The following is a 20891-nucleotide window of genomic DNA, read 5'->3' on the forward strand; positions in this document are numbered from 1 at the left end:
TATGACTGTAATTCCACATAATTTCACATCAGAGTTTTGGTCACTATTAGTCTAAAATGGATACTGTGTTTAAATGTGTCCAAAAGGTTCTTTAAAACCGCGTGCTTGGCTATACAGAACCCTGCCAACTCAAAGAACCACGTGGTTCTCTGCATGGTTAATAGGCGGGATGACGGGGCAACCTGTCTGTTTTTATACAGCACCAAAAAGGGTTCCATTGCTGCTACAGAAGTCATAGAACCTATTATTACATACTATATAGAACCCTCAGTTCTCTGCTCTGTGCACTTTAGTGATGTATGTGATTTGCTTCATCTCTTACCATCGAGGTGCTCCTGAAGAACACGTTGTTGCAGATGGAGGAGAACAGCTTGAGGCTCTCCTGCAGCCGATTCTGAAGAGGAGAACATACACAAAAAACCCTCAATATAACTGCAGTGATTGGTCAACAGATGTCATGTGACTTTTAGCAAGTATTTAAGGACAATTTTCATGAATAGTGTATGAAAAATGAAACTTTATTAGAAACACCTATCTTGTACTGCCACTCACTGGCCACTTTATTAGAAACACCTATCTTGTGCTTCCACTAACTGGCCACTTTATTAGAAACACCCACCTTGTGCTTCCACTAACTGGCCACTTTATTAGAAACACCTACCTTGTGCTTCCACTAACTGGCCACTTTATTAGAAACACCCACCTTGTACTTCCACTAACTGGCCACTTTATTAGAAACACCCACATTGTACTGCCACTAACTGGCCACTTTATTAGAAACACCCACCTTGTACTTCCACTAACCGGTCACTTTTGCTCACTGGCCACTTTATTAGAAACACCCACCTTCTTCATCTGCTCACTGGCCATTATGTGGCTCTGTGGTCAACAATGGCCACTGATGAAGGCCTAGAGGATGGTTAACATCAACTGCGCATCAACAGATGAACAAGCAAGGTAGAGGTAGTTTCTAATGAAGGGAGGGGTTTCTAATAAAGTGCATGGGCAGTTTAGAATGATATTTATTTCCATTGTGGTCCAGATTTATCAGATAGGCAAGCAGAAATAAGACTACAAGAAGAAAAGCAAGTCCAACAGAGCATGTCCAGATGGTCCAGATGGTCCAGCGTATCAGTAGAACATTCTTTAAAAAAAAATCATATTTTTTGATTTGACTGATGCTTCAAATTGATATTTGACGGTGCATTTATTGAGTTACCGCATTATAATATCTACATTTCATTCATTTTACTGCACTTTTAAGCCTAAAGAAATAAATGTTATTTGTGTTCACAATACTAATCCAGGTACACGATGTCCCAATTTCTGTATTTTACAACATATCGCTATATTTTATAAAAGCTGGCATTAATGAAAATGTACATGAACAATGATGGATATCGGAATATTGGCGCACTCCTTAATAACTGTAAAGGTTGGTCGTGTTTAACTCAAAGACCTCCAACTGAATCGCTGCTGCATGTTAATAATAAAAGTTTTGAAGATGGTGAGGGGGATGTGCGTGGCGCTCACCATGGAAGGGTCCTCGACCAACGTCATGTCATAACCACTCAGAGCCACAACGAACAGAACGGCTCTCACGTCCTCAAAACAACTAATCCACTTCCTCCTCTCCGTTCTCTGGCCTCCGACATCATACAACCTGGACAGAGAGAGAGAGAGAGGGAGAAAGAGAGAGGGAGAGAGTCAAGTCTTCACTCAAACCCCTCAGAATTAGAGCAGATTTTCTGAAACACCCCAAATTTCCTCTCTGCCTGTGTGATCAGAAACTGACCACTGCTGAAGGCCTAGAGGATGGCTAACACCAACTGTGCATCAATATATGGGCTACACTCTTCAGCAAGGTGGAGGTAGTTTCTAATAAAGGGAGGGGTTTCTAATAAAGTGGACAGGGAGGTTATGACTTTAATAATGACATTTTTTGCCCGTGTGGTCCAGATTTTTTTAGGTAGTCAAAGCAGAAATAAGTCCAATAGGCTCCAGTACTGCCAGTCGTCTCAAAGTGAAAACTGACCGTCCCCAATATTAACAGATTCACAAAAATGACAAATGTCTGATATCAGTATAAATCAGACACACAACATACAGAAACCCATATACGGCCCAGTGTGTATACCGTACCTGTCAGAGTGTGTGTAATGTGTAAGCTGTTATGTTTTGAAGCTTCACTTTATTCCTTGTCATTAACTGCATTCTTGAAATGCAAAAGTGCAAAATTCAGACTGTGTTCAGGTTTTCTTGTAATAACTCTTAAAATTATTATACATTATAAAGAGACAAACCAAGACAAACCAAGATCTCTCTAGTTTTGCCTGACTGACTAACAGTAAGCTAGCTAGCATTAAAAGAAAAGTCACTGTAATCCACTGCTTTAAAAAGACTGTTAAGGCTTGTATGTCTTACAGGAGCACAATGTACACAACAAATCGCTGCTGTCAGAACAAAACCTCTCTGAAATGCTAACTTTATAGGAGAAGGGAAAAAACATGCTTTAATTTTAATGTAAGTCAATAGAACCAGATTTTAAGTAATTTTGGGCCGTTTTGGTTTTGTTTTCATCATAAAAATGCACACAATGTAAAGGGCAACATTTTCAAATATTGTCAAAAATCAAAAAATGGAGACACAAGGTTTTGTTGGTTTATTTATTATAGGCAACAGGCAAAATGCCTCTACTAGCTGCCATTGTTGCATGTCATATGACTGCACTGGACTCCATCCTATTGTAAACAAGACAATGATAAAGTTGTGTAGTGTCATGTTCTAGCTAAATCTGGAAAGGCTGAATGAGTTCAGTAGACAAGATCGAGAGCTGCCACTGGAACCTGCCATGAAAAAGAGGGACTTTTGTCTATTTTCAACAATAAATAGAGCATTTTGTTTGGTTTATACATCATATTTTAACAGTACTGGAAATGTACACTATACTGGGGCTTATGTACGGCGCCCCAGAGGGGACGGAGGTAAAAAAATAATTAATTCGAGCGAACGTTTTCCTTTATTCGTGGTCACGATTTCTTAAATCATTCCCTCGTTTTCTTTTAAACGTGCGCACGTTTTCTTTACTTGGTGGGTACGTTTTTGTTTATTCGTGATCAAGATTTTCTAATTCATTCTCTCGTTTTCTTTTAATCGTTGTCATGCTTTATTTTTAACTGAACGCACCTTGTTTATACAAAATCAGCGTTGTAGATACAGGTCGTGTTTTTTGTCCAGTGCAGAAGTAAATAACAGCTCCCTGAGACCGTCTGACGGGCTTCGATGAGTTAGATTGACGATATAATGAACAGAGATGCTCATCAGATCTGATTTTGATTTGGGGCGTTATGAGGAAACTGCAGCTCCTCTTCACAGCGAACGGCCCTCAGATTCATCAGTGGAGCTGCAGTTTGGTGGAGAAATGAAGGAAGACAATAAACTACAACCACAATCTTCACTAAACTGCCCTGTCTAATGATCATATTTAACAGAGAAAGAGACGCTTAGCGTTGTTTCTACTAATTGTGTGATGGTCTCTAACACCGCAGCTTGACGCGGGAGTAGAAACACCCTGTTGGCCGTTTGCTGTGAAGAGGAGCTGCAGTTTCCTCATAACCTCCCAATTCAAATCAGAATCAGACCTGATGAGCATCTCTGTTTATTATCTCATCACTCTAACACACCAAAACCCATCAGACGGTCTCAGGGAGCTGTTATCAAAACACAAACAACGAGCGTTCAGTTAAAATAAAACATGACCAGGTTAAGAGAAAACGAGAGAACGAATTAGAAAATCGTGATCACGAATAAAAAAAATGAACTGGCGAAGTAAAGAAAACATGCGCACAATTAAAAGAAAACGAGGGAACGATTTAAGAAATCGTGATCACGAATAAGAGAAAACGTGCGTACGAACTACAAAACGTTCGCTCGAATTAATTTTTTTTTTTTTTTTTACCTCCGTCCCCTCCGGTACTTATGTGTGTTAACACTCAGGGATTCTATAAAGAAGTGTTTTTGTTACCAAAGACCACAATTTTAGAGAAACTGGGCTTTGGATAGCAACTTTATGGCTTGTAAAACTTTGCCAAGGTAAGTAAAACCACCCTTTTATGTACGCTGTCCTAGAAATTCTCAAGGCTGAGAGGCTCAAACTGTAACATTAGCTTGTAAAATAGTCACTACGTCAGCCTAGTTAGCTTGAGCAGCCTTATCTGATAATTATCTGGCAATGCTGAATAAGAGCATCCTTTTCTCTTTAACCTCTTCAAGAGTAGCAATGTAGGCTCATAAAAGGGTGATGCATGAAATCGCCTGGTAGAACTTGTGGTAGAACAATATACATATACAAAGCGGACTGAACTAAAATAAGGAAGGCTTTTAAGGTCAATATCAATTAATAACAAGAGCCCTTTGCTTGCCAGACAAGAAGTCGGTTGAACCCAAGTGGACCACTGATGCAGACTAAGAGTATAGGATAAAGTGCCCGAACTGAAGCACAGACAATAAGAGAGCCTGTCATTAGAAACCAGTGCGATGAGGCATGCCGTGCACATCTACGCGCAGAAAAAAAAACATGTTGACATGCGAATATAATTACATTGTGTTAACGCATCTGTCCAAATCCCTGCGCTGGCTTTTAGACCTCATCTCTAACGAGAATTTGCATGTTTGCTCATGGTTAGCGAGAGAGTGATGCATCTCGCCACTTCGCACCTGCGGCTGAGACACATCGAACTTGAGAACCGGTGACGGAGCGCAGTCTGGCAGAGTGAAAGGAAAATGGGAGGAATGGAAGCAGCTGCGCATCAAAAGATGCAGATTTACATTTACAGCATTCAGCAGACTTTCTCAGCAGACGACTTACAAAAGTGCTTTGCTGTCTGCTCAGAGAACTTATACTAGCTAGTACAAACAGGTTTGTGTGCAAATTCCCCTTGAGCTCAGACACTGCCGCAAAACAAAAACCAGTGCCGAAGCCTGGAAGGAAAGATACAGAATTAAGATGGAACATAAGGGCAAGTCAAGTCAAGTCCAATCAAAGTTTATTTGTATAGCGCTTTTTACAAAAGATGTTGTCACAAAGTAGCTTTACAGAAAAATCTGGGTCCAAGCCCCCATGAGCGTCACCAACGGCGACCAAGTCTTGGTTGAGTCTTGGCAATACAGTAAGAGACAAGTGCAACAGATTATGGTTCACTTGTGCTTCACATGGAGATGCATCTTCAGTTTACGTGTGAAGACCGTATGGAAGTTTGTTCCGCCACCTGGGTACCAGAACAGAGAAGAGTCTTGATGCTTGTCTTCCATGTGGCATGAAGGATGGCAGGTCAGGTGAGTACTCGCTCGAAGGGCTCGAGGTACGGATCAAGTTTTGGCCTTCAGGCAAAAAGAGGCTGGTCCTTGTAGATATGAATCAGGGTTCTATATCTGATGCAGGCATCTACAGGAAGCCAGTAAAGGGAGCACAGCAGTGGAGAAAACCTAAAGAAGGTTGAAGACGAGCCATGCTGTTGCACTCTGGATCAGGTGCAAGGGCCTGATGGCCCGCATAGGAAGGCCAGCCAGCAGTGAGTTGCAGTAGTCAAGCCTTGAGATGACAAGACACTGAACAAGCATCTGGGTGGCCTCCTAAGAGAAAAAGGGTTGAATCCTTGGATGTTTTAGAGGAGAACATGACTGAGCCAGGTGAATCCATGTCTGAAGGCCTAAAGAGGAGGAACATGCTACTAGATAGATGTGTCTAATATAGGGGCAACTCAGTGTACACCCAAAGCATTAGCTGCTTTGTGCACAGCGGTACAGTCATGCTGGAACAGGAAAGGATCTTACTTCTATCTTAAACTGCTGGAAGCATATAGTTGTCTTAAATGCCTTTGTACGCTGGACCTAAGGGGCCCAAACTCTGAAAAACAGCCCCAGCCCATTAACGCTCCTCCACCAAACTTTACTGCTGGCACTATACATTCCGGTAGGTAGGGTTCTCCTGGTATCCGGCAAACCCAGATTCATCCATCAGACTGAGAGATAGGGAAGCGTCATCACTCTAGAAAACATGTTTCCACTGCTCCAGAGTCCAGTGACAGCATGCTTTACACCACTCCAGCCAACGCTTGGCATTGCGCATAGTGATCTTAGGCTTGAGTGCAGCTGCTCGGCCATGGAAACCCATTTTACAAAGTTTCTGGCACTCCGTTCTTGTGCTGTCCTTTCCACAGGCAGTCTGGAACTCTGTAGTGAGTGATTCAACAGAAGACAGGCAATTTTCCAACACTGCATGCTTCAGGACTCTGTGGCATTGTGGCTGAGCTGTTGTTGCTCCTAGACTCTTCCATTTCACGTAAATAGCCCTTACAGTTGTCGGGGGCAGGTCTAGCATGGCGGAAATTTCACAAACTGACCTGAGGTAAAAACAGCATCCCATGACAGTGCCACATTGAAAGTCATTGAGGTCTTCAGTACGTCCCATTCTACTGCTATTGTTTGTCTATAGAGATTGAAGGGCTATGTGTTTGATTTTATACACCTGTTATCAATGGATGTGGCTGAAACACCTCAATTGATTAATTAGGAAGATCGTCCACATATTTTTGGCCACATAGAGTGAAAGGGAAATTTCATAAGGTGTCCAGGTGTCTCCAAACTTCCAAAACTAAGAATATAAGCGCAGGTGGGGAAGTGATTTACTGGCCACTTCACTTGCATTCACGTCGTATGAGATTCGAGATGTGTTTACTGCCCAAAACCCGAAATCAGAATGTTGGTGCATGAAAGCGACCCGTCAAGGGCCGGGCTCTTCACTTCTCCCCACTCGATCTTCCGAGCCAGTCAGAGGCAGAGATAAAAAAAGAAGAAGAGGGAAAGGGAAGAGGGACCTCAAGGCCCCTCCCGAACCCATACCTCTCAATTTACTCACACAATATCACAGCTTTCAAAACTGAGAGGCAAACCTGTCAGCATGGAAAAGGTCATTCTCTACATAAAGTGTGTTTTCTTGCTGGTTCCAAGGTCCCCTGTCCCCATCCCCCCACCCCCTACCCCCCACCCCCTACCCCCCACCCCTCTCTCAATAATGCTGTTTTTGATTTCCAAACCTCTGCCTCATCTTCCGCCGGTATTTGTTTGAAGGATTCCGCCACACGTCTGCAATGAGGAATCACGACCGATCGAGCCGCTCAATCTCTCGGCGCACATACAGAAGCGCACACGCTGAACTGTCGCACGGGGAGGCCTAAAGGAAAGCGTCTGTCTTTCTTATCTAATGAAGCAATAATCCGTACTTGCCAGTGGTTAAATAGCACAGTAATTGCTTTGGAAGCAATGACAGGGGGTTTGGTAATGAAGACAGTGACTCATTTAACACAGTCAATTTCGCAGACCTTTATAACTGATTCATGATGTTAATTTAAAGACAATCATACTCTCAGCACCTGTAAGAGTATCTTAGTATAAGTAATCCATGACAAGTAAGTGTGTCATCAGTTTTCTACTGTGTCATCCTCTGTGAGTGAGCCGTATATGCAAACGCACCTTGGGAAACGACGAATGGAAAAAAATGGAGGTTTCGGCAGATACAGTAGTTAATGAAATGAGCCACTTCGGTGCTGGTTCAATACAGGGAACTGGAATCTAATTAGTGCCAATATGACAATATATCAAGCAACAGTTTGCCAGAAAATCTAATTTATCTGCCTTTTCCCCAAACGTAGTTGATCAGGCAAGACTGTTTTTCTGTTGTCTTAGGTTTGCTTCTTTAGCTTTACAGTAGAGCTATAATGCTAAAGTAGCTAATAGAAGTAATGGGGAACCTCTGATCAAGTGGCATGCTGTGCCCAAATTGTTGCTCAAGATTGTCGATTTTGACACTGTATTACATACTTTTATCTATAAAAATGCAAGTCGCTGTTGTCGGAAGAAATAGCAACTTTACAGGAGAAGGAAAAAACATACATTAATTTTAATGTAAGTCAATGGAACCAAGTCGTTTTGGGTCATTTCTTTTGGTCCTTTCATCATGAACTTTACACAAAATATAAAGAGCAGCACGCATTTTCAAATCATGTCACAAACTGAAAAACACCAAAAATGGAGATACAAGGTTTTCTTCAGACAGCAGTGAAGTACTAGCTAAAAAGTAGTAGCCACCTTGAGGCCTGAATTTTGTGCATGATTGTGTAGAAATGTAGATAGCACAGAATCAAGCCTATTAAAGATACAAGTGAACAATTTGTGTCAATTCGATTTTTAAGCCTTCCCTATAACGAGTCAATATTCACATAAATTTTACTGCTAACTGAATTATAGAAAATGCAGTGTTTATTATATTACATGCTCTGCCTGTGGCAGTTAATGTGCTAAATTATGATGACATTTAAAAAGCGTAAATCATGGATATTTACAGTCACGGAAATACGGACTACAGACAACAATCCAGAAATGACGTGTTGGTGTCACTCTAACAAAAAAAGAAAAAAAGAAAAATCAGCTCTGGCTTCTTTTTTGTCTCCTCCTTCCTGCTGTCTCCTATCATCAGAGTGGGATAATTATGGGATGCTCTGAAGAGACAGAATGAAATGTCTCGTCACCAAAGAGGCAAAAACTGCTCCGGGGCAGAGGTCAATGACAGGCAGTGGAATGATATAAATCTGCCACGGAGGTGCTACACACACACACACACACACACACACACACACACACACACACACAATGAAACAAACACATTCCTCAACTGCACACCGCTTTACACTGTTAATTACCTGCTCTGCTAATGAGCCTGGCTGGAACTGCCCCGATTCCAGAAGTAGCTACAAGCTTTTGGGGGGGGGGCGGTTATTCTGGTAAATTATTCTAGTATTATAAGTGTGTACTGAAGAACTGTATCAATACAAAAATACTGCAATGAATGAGGTCAAAAAGTCAGTGATTTTGCTCGAAATATGTAATGAATACATACTGTAATATTAACAAAAACACCTCATAATGGACTCTACGGCATTACACTACAATGAAACTGAAGTAGCTTAGATCTGCTAGACAGATATAAATATATATCGCTGCTGTCGGAAGAAAACCTTGTATCTCCATTTTTGTCATTTTTCAGATTCTGACATAATTTGAAAATACTTGTTGCCCTTTACATCGTATATGAATTTCATGATCAATGGACCAAACAAAACGGCCCAAAATGACTTGGAAAACTGTCTGGTTCCATTGACTTACATTAAAAGTAAATTAGGTTTTTTCCTTCTCCTGTAAAGTTACCATTTTGGAGATGTGAGGTTTTCTTCCGACAACGACGATATATATATATATATATATATATATATATATATATATATATATATATATATATATAATACAAAACATATATACAAAAGTATTGGGATACTCCTCCTAGAGCTCAGTGACTTTAAACATGGCACTGTCATAGGATGCCACCTCTGTCCCAGGTCAGTTTGTGTCCGACTAGATCTGCCCTAGACAACAGTAAGTGCTATTATTGTGAAATGGAAACACCTAGAAGCGACAACAGCTCAGCCATGAAGCAATAGACCACAAGTCAGGCAGCTACACACAAGCCTAAGATCACAATGTACAATGCCAAAACGGGGGTGGGGGGATGGGGAGTGGTGTGACTGGACTCTGGAGGAGTGGAAACGTATTCTGTGGAGTGACAAATCATGCTTCTGTCAGCCTGATGACGAGTCTGGGTTTGGCGAATGCCAGGAGAACCTTACCTGTCTTTATTATAGTGCTATGGGGCTGTTTTTCAGGGGTTGGCCTAGAACCCTTAGTTCCAGTAAAGGGAAAACCTTTGGGATAAAACAAGAGCGGAGACTGCGAGTCAGGCCCCGTAGTCCAACATCAGTGTCTGACCCCACAAATGCTCTTATGGATGAATGGACAGGTCGGTGTCCCAATACTTTTGTCCATCTAGTGAGTGTGTGTGTGTGTGTATATATACGTACATGCGCATGCGCTGACTCTAAAAATGTGATTTATTGTACCGCCCTAATGACGTCTAAGGGTTAACCCCTTAAAGTGATAGCTTATTATTTAGTTATTACTTTTAGGAATTCATTTCGCTCCATCATTCCAGCACCACTGGCTCCCATCCACAGACGAGCAAATAAGCAAGACGTCTGGTCCCACCGCGCCGCTCGGCTTGAGCTCATGTTTACGTTATTAGCTCATATTTTTAAGCCCGTCTCTGTGGACTCAAGTGTGTGGAGATTAGACGTGTATGAAAGATCACCATCTAAACGGCTTTAACATGGATTGACAATCACAGAATCAGAGCAAAGCTGGACGATAAGCGAGAGGGGGTGTGGTGGAATGAGAGAGGGAGGAAAGAAAGAAAGAAAGAAAGAAAGAAAGAAAGTGACGGAACACAAAGCCATTGTGGACATCATGGAGAGCTTCCATTAAACATTCAGCATGCGACAGGAGTGTAAGCTGGCGATAAGAGAGGATGGTAGGGAGAGGCATGGAGAAAGAGAGAGAGAGGGAAAGAGAAAAAGAGAGGGAGAAAAGTGAAAGAAGGCTTTGATATGTTGCTCATATCTTCTGCAAACAGCTGCCATTGTCTAAGGCACGGAAAACATCATCTCCTGAGTGGAACACCAATAAAAACATCAGACATACAGCCCACGGATCCCAGCGGTCCACAGAGGAGCTACTGTAGTGCTTTATTTTTTTATATGATCATAAACACGGAGACGCACGTCCAGCTCATCCAGCGTTGTGCTGCTTGCTTTGCGTCTTTCTGACGTTTTCACCTGACGTCATGACCTCGGTAATATAACGTTACCTAATCTAAGGCAGACAGTTACAATTAGATTTGATGTTTTAGATCAGGGGTCACAACCCAAATGTTAAGAAGAGCCATTTTGTGACGCTTCAACAAAAATCTAACCGCTTTGGGAGCCACATTTTACGCCCATCTTGGCTGTAAATATGTCTCAGTATGTGCTGATGTGCTGGAATAGAATAAAGAGTATAAACGAAAACAGAGACTTACTTTGCTCTGCTTTAAGCTTTAGCTCAGCTATAGCCGCTTTTCTCGCATCTCCAGCAGGAAACTTTTCCGCAAAGGTAGAACAGTTTCTTGTGAAAAGTCTCTCAACGTTCAACTTTTTACGAGGCTGAAGTCGCTTCTCATTTGAATTTTCCCATTTCACCTTAAATGAACGTAACTGCTGCACCATTTAAGGTGGAACGGGAAAATTCGAACTAGAAGCTGGTGAACGAGAAACTGATTCAGCTTCGCAACTTTTTAGTGTTTGTCAGTGTCTCGTTGCAGATTAAACGTATCAGGAAACCAGCTGGAGTGATTATAAATGCAAATAAGTCCATTCATCTTCAAATTATTGATGTTTTTATCTTAAATTTCTCTCTATGGCTTTTCGTTAGTTACCAGCTAGGCGAGATTCTTTTCTGCGCTGCTATGGTGATCAGCAGTCTGGTCGGCTGGTTTCTCTCTTGGAAGGTTCTATATGAAACCATCTACAGCACATTCTCCATCAATCTGAAGAACGTTTCATGGTGCAAAGAACCATTTACTTATGCAAAGGGTTCTTTGAGTGTCTGTGGTTCTTCATGGAACTTTTTTTTTTTAATTAAAGAACCTTTAAAGAACCGTCTTTTTGAACAGTGTAACAGAACAACCCTTTTTGGTGCTATATAGAATCCTTTTGGAAAAGTTTCTACACACCATCTACAGCACATTCTCCATCAATCTGAAGAATACTTTACTGATGCAAAGAACCCTTTAAATCATGCAAAGGGTTATTTGAGCATTAATGGTTCTTTATGGAACCTTTTTCCTTTTTTACTACAGAACCCTTAATGAACCATTGTTTTTAACAGTGTAATAGAAGGACCCTTTTGGGTTCTGTACAGAACTCTTTCTGAAAAGGTTCCAGACAGAACCATCCACAGCACATTCTCCATCAATCTGGAGAACTCCTTCATAATGCAAAAGGTTGGCTGAGTGTCCATGGTTCTTCATGGAACCTTCATGGAGTCTGTACTAAAGAGCCCTTAATGAACCATCGTTTTTAACAGTGTGACAGAACGACCCTTTTTGGTGCTATGAAGAACCCTTTTGGAAAAGGCTCTATACAGAACCATCCACAGCACATTCTCCATCAATCTGAAGAACGCTTTCACGATGCAAAGAACACTTGCAAAGGGTTCTTTGAGTGTTCTATATAGAACCATTTTCTTTACTAAAGAACCCTTAAAGAACCATCATTTAAAGTGTGTGGAGAACAGTCTGGCAGGCTGATGCTGATTGGTGGGGTACAAGCTTCCATTACCTGTTAGCTGTATTAGCCTCGTAGCTCCAACGAAACAACTAAAGAACCAAACTTCAGAACCCAAACATGTCTTGGCTGATTGAGGGAAAAGTACATAAAATTGATGCTGAATTTCCTTCACAGTGTTTCACGGTTTTATGTGAGGATTCTGAATAAGCTTCTGACGCAGTCGGTGACGTAACCTCGGCTACCCGCCTCGAGACGCTTCTGACGTTTCCTCCCGGCCGAGTCGCTCACAAAGTCAAAGATAAACAGGCTACACTTTCTCAGCTTCCACAAATCCCGGTTTTAAAGTGCTCAAGGGAGAGCGAGAGAGGACAATATCAACCAACTCAATACCCACCAGGCGTCCCGACACTCACTCGCCATCTTCCCCAGCCGTATTTTAACCTGCAGCTTATTTCGCTTCACTACAGTCTTATGAAAACCTGTCACAAACGGCGGAAACCAAATTACTTTCATCATTATGCAAACAAAGGCAATATAGATGTTAGCCGAGTTACTCTGGAGGGAATGGAGCAAGATGGTGAGAAGACTCCAGCGAGGCAGGATTGGCTGAAAATGGACGCTAAATGGATGAGACTGAAGAAGCTCCACCGGATCGGGTGAAGGAGAAAGAGCGGGGGGGTGGGGAGGGGGAGGCGCGGAATCCCATAATCCTTTAGCCGACTGAAATGAAGTGTGGCATCACGTAGCTGTAAATGTCCCCATTAACATTCAAATGGATGGAAAAGTCACTAAGCAGAAAATTACCCACAATTCTCTCGACACACTCAGATCGTTTTATCGGGCCGTCTCGCCGCAAAGCCTGACTGGAATGGAACTTGAGAGGACAATCAAAGTGAATGTTCGCAGATTGTACTGCTGTCTCTCTATAGTCACCAGCCACTTTAGGCTTCCTCTAACTGGCCACTTTATTAGAAACACCCACCTTGTGCGTCCACTAACGGGACACTTCATTAGAAACACCCATCTTGTGCTTCCACTGACTGGCCACTTTATTAGAAACAACTACCTTGTGCTTCCATGAACTGGTCACTTTATTAGAAACACCAACCTTGTGCTTCCACTCACTGGCCACTTTATTAGAAACACCCACCTTGTGCTTCCATGAACTGACCACTTTATTAGAAACATCCACCTTGTGCTTCCACTAACTGGCCACTTTATTAGAAATACCTACCTTGTACTTCCGCTAATGGGCCATTTTATTAGAAACAACTACAGTGTGCTTCCACTAACTGGCCACTTGTCCTTGGACATTTTCTTGTCCATTATGTATCTGTTTAAGATGTGAATTTAGATGATAATTCTTGCTTAATATTTTACTTAACAAGTTTTTTTTAAAAAAGTGTTTAGTATGTATTATTACAACTAATGCAACCTCCAACTATGCGATACAGGTTAAAGTGAATAGCGATACATAATTTACAAGAGTCTAATTTGGGCCTTAATAAAACACGACCTTAATAAAACTTGGGAAAGATGTGTTTGTGGGTGCGCCATAGTAAAACCATCGAGAGAACCACTGTAGCAATGAACAAGGGAAACCTGCAGTGTAGGATCCCCTACCTGAGCTCAGGCCTTCAGGTGATGATCTGAGACGTGAGATAAGCACCTAAATCCAGCACAATCACCACCTCCCAGATCAGAACGCTGTCAGGCTACGGCGAGTCTCAGGCTAATTAAGCTGCTGATGTATTGAGTAATCACTCAGAGGAGGGCATGAATATTGCACATGATGTGGATGTATTGGAAATGAGGCGCGGAGTGTGAGCAGAGAGCTGGCGGCCGTCACGACAGCATCAATACTGGGGATGCCATTTATCAGGAAAACCAATACAAATCTGCCTGATATGGTTTCCCTTAGATAGACAGTCTACTATTACTGTCACACTGCATTACAATTCAAACATGATTACATAATTACATAAATAACTGCGTAGTGTGGATGTGTCTGTGTCCCAAATGACTATTACTCAAATGTATTTTGCTCCGTTGGGCTGCAGGATCCAGTATTTAAATTCCTATGTAGTGCACTATGTAGGGAGCAGGTAGCTGTTTGAGATTCAGCCCCAGCGTGAGAAGAGCGGCACTGCTGGATTGGTGCTAAATAAGACTCACGGTGGTAATTCGGTGACCAAAAAAGTACTTATAAACTGAACGTTTTTACATTAAACAGTGCTGTGTTACATATGTTTACTGTTATATGACAAAAATAAAAAAATAAATAAATCATGAAATGACCACAATATACAGAGATGGGCGACCGAACGTTCTTCTCCTCAATCAGTGCTCCATGGTTGCGTGGCAACGATACCACACACTAAAGGAACTACATTTCTTGTGACTTGTTGACTTCAATTTTCATTAATAATAACTCAAATTATTTTCTAAAACAGTATGTATTGTATCATATTTTATGTTGGCGGCTGTCGTATGAAAGCAATAAGCCACTTGAGGCTGTGCGTTACTGCAATTTTATCACAGGGAAGGAAGTTTTACTCTGCTTCGCTCTGTGCCTAACAACCACCCTTCCCCGTGATAAAATCACAGTAACCCACGGCCTCTCGAGACTTATTGCTTTAATGTAACAAAAGATTACATCAAATTCAAATGAAATGAGTTAAAATATCTCCTCTTCTGGTTATAAACACAACTATGGTATAGACTGGTTTAGAATCTGCACCACAGTTTCTCCACTTGTTTCAACAAACTACAATTAAATTACCTCCATGTTCTGTAACTACTGTGACTTTAAGGGGGATTCCACATATATTTAACACAAATTGTCAGTGTGTGAGATGTAAACAGTAAACACAGTCATTCAGAGTGGTTTGGTGTGAATTGCTTCAGATGTCTTTACAGTGGTGGTGATAGGAACCAGGGGTCGCCATGACTACAACACAAATATGGACATTTTATTTACTATCCAAAACCACCAGTGAACCTACACGAGTCTTCTGAGTTTATATGGATTGTTGATGGAAAATACTGGAATATCTGAACATGTTTTAGAACAAAACAGTGTCTCAGTCATCAGGCAGTGAATTCATAACCATTTCATGTAGTAACTTTCTGTCAGGGAGCTTTTAGAGGTGGACGTCTGGTTCCCATCACCACCACTGTGAACAGCTCTGACTCGGTAAGTTTCTCTAGAACAGAGCGTTTCACACCAAACCACTCTGAATGACTCTGTTTACATCTTAACCACTTAACTACGGAGGAAGTTGAAAAATTGCCGGAGTTCCCCTTTAAGAGTTTAACAGCTGTATAGAGGATCAGCACTATAAGGAGTTTTACCTGAAGACCAGGTGTTTGACCTTAAACTGAGTTTCAATGACCCCGGTGGTCCGTATTCTGACCCTCAGCACATCCATCTCCGTGGGTACATAGTCCTGGGACACGATCCGAGCCATGTTCTCGAAAAAACTACAGAGAGAGGGAGAGAGAGAGACGGAGAGAGAAAGAGAAAGAAAGAAAGAAAGAAAGCATGACAGAGAGATAGACACAGAGTGAAAGAGAGAAATAGAGAGAGAAAAAAGAGTTGAGAGGCAAAGTGAGAGATAGAGAAAGAACGAGAAAGCAAGAGACAGAGAAAGAGAAAAAAGAGTGAATGAAATAAAGAGAAAGAAAGAAAAGAGGGTGAGAGAGAGACAAGAAGAGAAAGCGAGAAAAAGAAATTGGGAAAGAGAAAGAGTGAGAGAAAAATAAACAAAAAGAGATAGAGAAAGTGATAGAGAAAGAAAGGGAAAGCAAGAGAAAAAAGGGGAGAACGCAAGAGAAAGAAAGAAAGAAAGAGAAAGAACAAGACAAAGCAAGAGAAAGAAAAAGCAAGAAAAAGAGAAAACGTTAAAGAAAAAGAAAGAGAAAGAGAAAGAAAGAGAGAGAAAGAAACAGAGAGTAAGAGAGAAAGAAAGAGAGAGTAAGAGAGAAAGAGAGAGAGAGTAAGAGAGATAGAGAGAGAGAGAGTAAGAGAGAAAGAAAGTGAGTGAGAGAGAAAGAGAGAAAGAGAAAGAGAGAGTAAGAGAGAAAGAAAGAGAGAGAGAAAGAAAGAGAGAAAGAAAGAGAGAGAGAAAGAGAGAATTTGTGTGAATCATTTGAATCATGTTAAAAACACTGTATTGAGACTCTGAGTGTGAATCAGCCTCTCAGCTCCACTGTTCAGTGTTCAGGTTCAGCCACTGCAGCATTTACCAGCCAAAATCTACAGATTTCAGTGAAACTCGTCGTGATTGGCGAATAGGTTTCTGCGTCGAAATCAACTCTGACAAGCCGATTTGGAACATCAACCAATAGCGCGACTGCTTTGGCTGTACTGACCTCTGAAGGGGCGGAGCTTCATAGCACTGAACCTCCAAAACAGAGGACTTGCTAACGTTAACAGTGTTTCAGCACAAACCGTTTACCATTTCTTCCCCACTGACCACAAATAAACACAAAGAGAGACTGTATGATACACAGTCAGCCGGGAGACTGTATCAGCACCTTTATAGATGATACAATCAGCTCGCTAACTGCAACGTTAGCTTCATGGCTAACTGCAGCTGCACCCAACTCTCCTGCCTGCAGGGCTGAACAGCTCGGGTGTGATTTTTCTGACTGATATTGCGACTATTTCTACAAATCAAGGTTCAAGCCTGTTTTTCTGGCCAATAAGACCAAAATATCCACTTTATCTGTCTACTGAATGCAGAGTGCCAGACTGCCAGTAAGTTGTGGTTGCGACGTCACAACACATGGAGGTTTGGTTGCCTCTGATTTGTCTAACCTCTTATTCTCTAGGGTATATTTTGGTTTTTCCATCTGAATTCACGTGACCAAATCGTAAGGCAAATTATTCAGTAACTGCACGAAATAAATGTACATTTTTATTTTATTTATTTAATTTTTTGTAAAAGCTCCCCTCAATGTGTTTTATGATCACACATATTGCTATATGCTTACAATTTACTGCTGAAAGCCAAAAATCTTAGACACTCTTTGTATTATTTTATAAAAATCATTTTTACAGAGCAGATCACTGAAGAGACGCCAACTGTTTATAGTTTATAGCCCAGATTTGTGGAAAATGGGTCAACTTTCAGTAGACAAAAAAGTTCTGTTCAGTCCAGCTTCTTTTATTATAAGGGTTTAAAATTACATAACCCATCTATTAGACTGGAAAGAAGACAGTTACAGCTCTCATATGACCCCCACCTTCTGAATGTAGCTTATGAAATATGAAAGTTATGAAGAATATGACAAAGTGCGTTTTGGAACCACCAGTGGAGTTGAAGAGGCTAATTCATCCACAGGCAGATCACAAGTTCTGTGCTACTAGGTTAAAGTTCCCCACTTACAACTTAGGCAAAGCTGTTTAACGTACAATTTTATTAAATCGCAGCTCTTGCGATTTGAAAATTGTGCTTTAAATTATGATTTCAATATAAAAATGATTTAAATGCTCTGTTAGCTTCAAGTCAAACCACAGTTACCGACAATGGCAGTTATCTACACTGTTTTTGCTACAGATGTAATTTGTTCACTGTTACTGTTTATGGTTAGCGAGTCAGCTAGCTCGCTAACTGCACCAACATGGAGGACTTTCCCACTGCCTCTCTTCCTCTCTGGTCTCGGTCGCTCCGCGACACAACGTGACCCGCGACTCTGGGTTTAATCTCCCTGCGTGGGACGCCGCTCCGCGCGGTGACGTCGCAGTGTTTAGGGGTGCGGCAGTGATAACGCTGCCCCAGAGGGGGGCGCTAATCGTATGCTAATTGCAGCTGCGAATATTCATACCACAGGATACTAGCCGGCTTACGTAGGATTTGCATATGCGTAATGAGCATTATTTCAAAGAGGGATTATCCTCAGCATTCCTGAGGGCTGCATTATGATACACCCCCCAAACGCCCCCCCACAGTGCTTCACACATCACACACACACACACACACACACACACACACACACACACACTCACACTCACGGAGATGCAGTCTGAGTTGCAGAGTTCATCTCTGCATCATCATGAAAGTCAAATGTGAGAGAGAGAGAGAGAGAGAGAGAGAGAGAGGGAGGGAGTAAAAAAAAAGAAAGAAAGAAAGAAAGAAAGAAAGAAAGAAAGAATGAAAGAAAGAAAGAAAGAAAGGGAAAGCATGAGAGAGAGATAGAGAGAGTGGGAGGGAAATAGAGAGATAAAAAGAGACAAAAGGTGAGAAATAAAGTGAGCGATAGCAAGAAAAAGAGAAAGAGAGAAAAAGAGTGAAAGAAGATAGAGAGAAAGAATGAAAAAAGAGGGAAAGAAGAAGAGAAAATGAAGAAAGAAAAGAGAAAGAGAGAAAGCAAAAGAAAGAAAAGAGAGCGAGAGAAAAGGAAATAAAAAGAGATAGAGAAAGAGAGAAAGACAGAAAGAAAAAATAAGACAAAGCAAGAGAAAGAGAAAAGAGAGAAAGAGAAAGGGAAAGAGAGAAAAATAAAAAAGAGAAAGAAAGAAAAAGAGAGAAAGAGAGAAACCAAAAGAGAAAGAGAGAAGGAATAAGAGAGAAAGAAAGAAAAAAACAAGAGTAAGAGAAAAGTAACAGGTGAAAGAGTAAGAGAGAGAGAAAGAAAGAAAGAGAGAAAGAAAGAGAGAGAGAAAAGAGTAAGAGAAACAAAGAGAGCGAGAGACAAGAAGAGAAATCGAGAGAAACAGAGAAAGAGTAAGACAAAGCGAGAGAGAGAATAAAGCAAGAGAAAGAAAAAAGAGTGAAAGAAAGAGAGAGAGAGAAAGAGAGAAAAAGAGAGAAAGAGAAAGAAAAAGAGTAAGAAAGTTAAACGTGTGCATTTTGTGTATGTGAAAGTTCTGTCGGTGTAAATGACTGAAAAAATGGGCAACAAACGTTTTGAGAGTTTGAGCTCAAACAGAACCTTTTTTGGAGGAAGATAAAAACGTTAAGTCGAAGCTTTGTATGTTCATTTTCTCCACAGTAACCCAGATTCCCAACTAGGGGGCGCTGTTAGCACTCAGTTGTTTTCCTGCAGTACTAAGTGCGAGCAAACCCACACCAGCAGGACAGCAAGTATGACCGGAGGCTGATAATTCCGAACGGGAAAGGAAATATTTTGTTAGGTAAAGATTTGGTGCAGTTTTATTAAATATTCCATGTTTAAATTTAAAAGTTAATCCCTAATTATCGATATCGACTGATATGACACAACACTTTTGGCCATATCGTCCAGCTCTACACCTGCATCCCAGCTCACACAAATACGCTTGAAAAGACGACTGAGGCCATAGGATGTTCAGTGCCTCACACAGCACCTAAAATACACAACATCTAATGAATAACCAACTATGAATAACTACGCGATCGAGCACGACGCAAGATTAGGCATCTTTGTCCACACAGATTAAGTTCTAATACGTTTTATGTAATAAAATTAATAATATGATGTGTGTACTCAATTGTATCGTATAAAAGTGCATTTAAATGTGTGTTATATTCATTGAATGTATTTATATGTATTTAGTGAAACTGAAATATTATTTAAAATGCATTATTCAGTAGAGCTGCAACAATTAATCCATTTATCGATTAGTTGTCGACTATTAAATTAATCGCCAACTATTTTGATAAAATCGATTAATCGGTAATGAGTGATTAAAATAAATAAATAAATAAAAATTCTCCGATTTCATTTGAGGACGTCATCTTGGGCTTTAGAAAACACACATTGACATTTTATAGACCAAACAACTAATCGATTAATCAAAAAAAATAATCAACAGATTAGTCGACAATGAAAATAATCATTAGTTGCAGCCCTTTTATTTTTATATATAAATCTTATAACTACTACTAGTGTAATAACAATTATATCTATAAATGATATTTTTAACTCTATTTAAGTTGTTTGCAAAAAGCACTAAATGCATTTAACATGTTGTCGCTGTCCAAAGAAAACTTATATCTCCAAGATAGTAACTTTACAGAATAAAAACAGTCTAAATTTTCAATGTAAGTTAATTTAACAATTTTATTTCAAGCCAATTTTGGAGCACTTCTATTGGTCAATACATCATGAAATGTTTTTATGTAAAGTTCCGGGCCTGCCGTGTTCGAACTATGTTAAAAATTAAAAATTGAAAAATTAAATCCTTACAAAAATATATATTTAATCATAACTTAATTTCAAAGTATATATTAAAGTATATTTAAAGTATAAACATTAAAAATGTGCACTTTCTACATTAAATACACTTTTGAAAAGTGCACTTCAGTGCATTTTCTTTCACAAGCATAATACAATCATAAACATAGACAATACATTTAAATGTGCAATCCAATCAGAAATCACTGCACCTTCTTATTGGCTCTTCAGGCTGTTTTGCGTTATTCTTAAAGCTCTTATGCTTCAGTGTCTAAACCTCTAAACCAACACGCTCCATCTAAGAACATCGTAACGCTGCACCACTAAAAATAAAACACACAAACACGCACTCAGACACCTCCGAGTGCCAAAGCGATTCCTTGACATTCCAGCAGCAGTCGAATCGGATCAGCCCCCCGGGCAGAAAGACGGCTCTGCTGCCCCCTCCCAGCAGCGCAG

At 40.7% G+C, this 20891-nt stretch overlaps 1 protein-coding gene across 1 annotated transcript in view; it reads right to left on the reverse strand.

The window, feature by feature from the left end:
• gnav1 (guanine nucleotide binding protein (G protein) alpha v1) overlaps positions 1 to 20891 on the reverse strand; it is a 65521-nt gene that overhangs the window by 11920 nt on the left and 32710 nt on the right. Inside the window, exons 5-7 of the mRNA XM_036561824.1 lie at positions 15624 to 15752; positions 1534 to 1663; positions 323 to 394 (exon numbers count right to left, since the gene is read on the reverse strand). Of these exons, the coding sequence (XP_036417717.1) occupies positions 323 to 394; positions 1534 to 1663; positions 15624 to 15752 (331 nt within the window). The remainder of the gene's footprint in view (positions 1 to 322; positions 395 to 1533; positions 1664 to 15623; positions 15753 to 20891) is intronic.

Source organism: Colossoma macropomum, unplaced genomic scaffold (genome assembly GCF_904425465.1).
Source record: "Colossoma macropomum unplaced genomic scaffold, Colossoma_macropomum, whole genome shotgun sequence".
Taxonomy (NCBI): Eukaryota; Metazoa; Chordata; class Actinopteri; order Characiformes; family Serrasalmidae; genus Colossoma; species Colossoma macropomum.